This window comes from Aulonocara sp. 'chitande type north' Nkhata Bay, linkage group LG2, assembly GCF_057382095.1.
Source record: "Aulonocara sp. 'chitande type north' Nkhata Bay isolate Kocher_YH1m ecotype deep benthic linkage group LG2, A_spYH_male_GT1.1, whole genome shotgun sequence".
Taxonomy (NCBI): domain Eukaryota; kingdom Metazoa; phylum Chordata; class Actinopteri; order Cichliformes; family Cichlidae; genus Aulonocara; species Aulonocara sp. 'chitande type north' Nkhata Bay.
The window spans coordinates 21,306,351-21,311,418 of NC_141345.1; the positions used below are offsets into that span (position 1 = coordinate 21,306,351).

Sequence of the window (5,068 nt, forward strand, 5' to 3'; positions counted from 1 at the left end):
CCTTCTGGTCCAACATAAATGTTATGTGTTTGCACATTCCACGTCTGTCCCTCAAGATCAGACTGGAACTGTTCCCGATAGATATCGTTATCTTCCCTATCATAAAAGAGTGTAACGTGGAAAGGATCTCGCGCGGGGGAATAGACGGCCAGGCTCATTATCCAGGGTTTCCATAGCTGATAATGTCTCAAAATGCCTTCTTCCACTAGCCTCCCCCAGTAGATTTCGGCAGTGGGTTGTTCAGAGTTCTGGACTAGATATTGAGTCTTTGAAGGTGATCCCAGTTTCACAAGCAGGTCCCTGCCCATGAGATTTTCCAGGCACCTGTGAGGACACCACATATTGGTGCTTCAAAGTCTGTTTTCCCAGCTGTGTCAATGCTGGATCTGTCAATGGCAGTGTCATTGGAATCCCGGAAAAGCCTACCACATTAACTGTGTGACAGGAGAGTGTTGCACTGTCTGGTGTGTCTTTCAATGTTGAGTATGTTGCTCCAGTATCCACCAGGAAGGGCAATTCAGTGCCTTCCACGGTCATTGACAGCATGGGTTCTGCCGCCCCCCACGCTGTTCAGTTTCTCCGGGCTCCGTCAGTATTGCTCCCCCTCCCAGCCCCAGTCGGCTACTGGGTACTGGGGGGCTGGTGCTGCATTCGGGTTTGGAGCTTGATGTGCTCCCCTGTAAGCAACTCTTTGTCTTGGGCCTCCTCGTGCCTGGGGCTGATAGCCTCGCCTCTGATAATTTCGCTGCGATTCAGGGCATTCTCGGGACCAGTGTCCTTCTGCTCCACAGCTGTAACAGCCAGTCCAAGACACATTATTAGGATTCCCTGGATTCCGAGCCCTTTGTCCTCCCCTCACGGATCCACCACGCCCTCTCTGCGGTCCACCGGTCCCCCAATTCCCTACGGGTTGACGCTGCCTTGGTGCATTGGCGGGCCAACGGTCATCAGGGTAGAGACCCGGATCCTGATCTGGCCAGTCAGGCACAGGATCGGGCTGAGGCCTTGCCACCATTATAGTCTTATTTAGTTCTTTCAGTTCTTTTTTCTTCGCATTATATTTTTCGCGAGCCTCACCCAGCTGCAGCCTAAGCAGCTGCGCCTGTACTTCATCTAACTCTTTCTTTTGTTTGTTCGTCAAATCCTGTTCCTGCTGAAGTCTGTGGGTCACATGTCTCTCCCACTGCACCGAGTCTGCAACGGCAAAATCTGGGTTCTTTTCCAAGTCAACTGCAACCTGGTTGGGCAGCCCTGCCAGCACTGCCGAACGAAACCACGCTCTACTTTCACCCTCCTTCCCCGGATGTATTCCTGTTCCTAACAACCATTGTTCCTTTGCTTTAGCTAAACACTCTCTGGGTGTGTTTTTGGGATCCCAAATAATTTTTGGAATGGCTCCAGAGTTAGGAGTTGGGTCCTTCTCCCGAACTGCATCTGCTAAGTCACTCTGCACCTCATGATATTTCAGGTCATTTGCATATCTGGTTGTTTGAGCTATCTGCTCTACATCTGCTAACCCACCACCCAGCATACAACGTCCGGCCAAAGCGCGAAAGTCGCCCAGCGCTAATTCTTCTCCTTCCCAATGTTCTCCCTTGGTTATTGGTGGAAGTTGTTTAACCAATGCTTCCAAATCTCTCACCTTATAGGCGCGATAAACTGGTTCGTTCTTTGGACCTGCTATTAGAGGCAGACTTAAACCAGGGTCAGGAGCTTCAAAACTCACTTTTCTACTCTTCCTCGACTTTCCTTTTCCCTTTGAGCTCCTAAATATGGGCTGTCTCTGTGCTTGGTCTCTCTTCACACTTCTTTTCCTCAAAATTAGGCTTGTACTTGGTTGGGGCTCAGGTCCTCCATCTTCGTCCTCCTCCTCGTCCTCTTCTTCTGATGACGTCGCACGGTCTTCATTCTCCTCTTCTGGCCCTCCCTGCATTACTCTCTGCTTTATAACCTCCAATGCCGTTAATGCCTCTATGGACGCACGTAGGGCCTCATGCATTTGTCCATACACTTCTCCTTCAGTTTTTAACACCAAGCTCAGAGGTATTTTATCACCCAGCCCTTTCTGTTGGGATGTAATAAGTTTACTTACCTCAACCTCCATCGCTTGGCACTCTTTCTCTGCTGATTTTAATGCTCCAGGTGAAGCCAAACGAATAGCTTTCTTAAGCTGTTCAAGCTGATCCTTCAGAGGTTTGCATCCCCTTTTCCCACTAGGTGTCGCACCCGAGCTGTCAGCCATTCTCTGAAACACAGACTTACCTCTTCCAATGGCGTTGGTCGACTCCACCTTCTTGGTCTAGGTCACCCAGACACGCTTAACTTTCGGTTTCAGTCTTCGTCTCGCTGTTCTCGCAACCACTGGCTCCTCTTCCCCTGCTCGGTGATACACAAAGTTTAACCCAGCACTTTAGACGCTGTCCTCGCGTTCTCAAGCGTTGACACTCAATCAAAATTATTCGCCCTCAAAGTGTTAATATATGACACCAGCAACCCTTATGCGCAACGCGCTCACCTCCGTATACTTACCTCTCCAATAGTTCCTCGGATTAGTGTTTTTTCATTTATTTTAAACCCATTAACGGCGCTGCGCGTCCCTTATATACTTTACAGCAACACACCCTCAAGCATCCCGTACTAATAAATCTAAAACCAAGAAATCACCTTTATGACATTATGTCAAAGCTTTCTCCATGTTGCACAGCCTGCCACAGGTTTAACAAAAAATCGCTGCCCGAGAAGGCTCCCACATATCAAGGTGGTCGTTTTCACAAACTTCCAGCAGACCCTCAAATAAACAAAAACAACGACCCAGGCAGGCTTCCAGTTCAGCCTCCTCAATTTCTATGCACACCGAAAACTCATGGGGAGATTCTTCTGTCTCCCCGTGTCCTACACAATTCACCTCCAAATGATCCCCTACAATTGAAATTTCAGTGTGGAATGACGCAGAGATTAACATTTCCTTATTTATTCACTATATGTAACCTGAATTTTCTCTCTCTTATCAAATAACAAAGGTTATCTTTACAATTTGTTATTGAACTACTAATTAAGTTGCTTTTTATGGTGTCAGTGATAAACTGCCCCTAAAAAGTCCACTTTATTGCGTGCTCATTGAGTTACTCCTATCAAAGCTATTTAACAAGTTCAATTTACACATACTCATTAATTTGTCACGCTTATTAGTGGCTCATGGTTGCTTAAAGCCTATGTCTGACTTGACCACAGAGTTAGAGCATCATTCAATCCTCTCAGGATGACCACTCCACTTACTCTGCATCCAGTCAGCTCATAAATTAACAACCCTTGCAGACTGTAACCCTTTTATTTTTGTTTATGCCTTCAAATCCACCTTAAATCTTCTTACCTAAACGTTGGTTTTAAACACAAACAATTCTTATATTCTATTTTGAAACGCTGTCACCATTCATATATTTACAATGTTATTATTTACTAAGCCAGCATTTTAATTGCAGACATTTATCCACATTTGCAAACAATAGTTATAGAGCTGAATGACACACAAAACCGAAAGCATAGTCCTCTCATGCGCTCTGCATCTGCTGCCTCATTTGCATGCACACACACACTCTTCATCTAAGAATAGCAGCAGGCAGTCAGTGCATTGCTGACTCGACCCACAGAGGTCTTTTTATTACAGAGACGTCTTATATTTACAACTGCACAGATTTTAAACCTTTTAACACCTATCGAATTTCGACAAATTTAACATAACCGTTTTTTGCGATCAATTAACCAGTATCAAGACTTTAACTGTTTCTGGCCTCATTTCTAAAATCCCTAACTCAATTTAAAAGCGTCAACCAACCCAAACTTTTTGAAGTTTTAGGTTAAAGTTACACGCCCGAAGTCCACTTCTGCTGGCCAAAAAAGCGCAGATACCGTTTCAAACGGTAAGGAGACTCTAACTCCTAGCTTAATTCCGGGATGCCCTGTACCCCACAGCTAAACCACACTGAACTAACCCTCTTCGCCGAGAGGTCAATGTCGCGCGTCCACGACAAGGAGGGAGCGTAACCTCCGGGCTCTGCGCTTCCTAGCAGACTCGAACTGCCGTTCTAGAATAATTTATAATATTTTGAAACAACAATCAACACCCGAAACAAGTGTATAACTGAAGCAGGTGCAACCTAGTGGTCAAATGGAGACTCCAACTCACAAAATGACCGCTCAGGTCCACTCTTATGACCAAATTTGGACTCTAACCAACACAATAACCAATTCCCTACCAACTACTTGAGACTCTAACTCAATTTCTTTGGGACTTCAACCCAGTATTTAAACTTTTCTTATCAGACTCTTAACTACTTTCATTTCTTCTTAGCAGAACTCTAACTGCTTCAACTCATGAGATTTTCATCAAAATCAAAACAGACATCCACCAGTAACTTCAGTGAGTAGACTTAAATTTTATCATATCCAATTTGGCACACTTTGGAAATAATTCAACAGGTAGTGCCTTACCTTTTGGATAAGCCGGCTTATGTCCACTCACTTAGACCACTGGAATTCATGTCTGCCCGTCAGACCACCTAAGACCCCGGATTTCTCCGTCTAAACCTCCAACTCTCCCTCCTCAATAACCGGACGAAGCCCCCAAATGTTAAGATTCAATATTGAGGAAGGGTACAAGAGGTGATCGAAGAATAACCACACCGATCCGGCCGGGTGAAGTCAAACGATGATTTTAATGAATACACGCGTGGGAAGACAACTCTGTACGCAGACAGGAAGTAGTCTTCGACTTAATCAAAGCATGAACAGATATTTTATAGCATCAGGGTTTGTTTACTGACGCCCCTTCATGCGTCACAGATACATTTTATACATAGATCAGATCAACATCATCATGACTTTTCACCTAGAAAATCATCTTCTATTTTCATGGCTAGCCCTTCCTGTCTACCTTTCAGTTCTTGTCTTGTTCCTCTTTCTTGCCGAGACACCAAGAAACGGTTCCTCTTTTACCAAGACAATTCTGCAGTTACAGCCAAACATAACTAACCTCTCCTCTAAATAAATCTAATTTAAAGTGTGTGTGTGT

General features: G+C 45.0%; 1 protein-coding gene across 1 annotated transcript; it reads right to left on the bottom strand.

Annotated features, from left to right (window-relative positions):
• Nucleotides 1-589: 589 nt before the first annotated feature.
• LOC147337731 (uncharacterized) lies at nt 590-2,925 on the bottom strand. The gene has a single exon (XM_086262943.1). The coding sequence runs from the start codon at nt 2,240-2,242 to the stop codon at nt 590-592; it is 1,653 nt and encodes a 550-aa protein (XP_086119069.1). The 5' UTR covers nt 2,243-2,925.
• Between the last annotated feature and the right edge of the window lie 2,143 nt (nt 2,926-5,068).

What these genes read in the sequence shown, in the direction of transcription:
- LOC147337731 (XM_086262943.1), bottom strand. Translation starts at nt 2,242, where the DNA reads ATGGCTGACAGCTCGGGTGCGACACCTAGTGGGAAAAGGGGATGCAAA.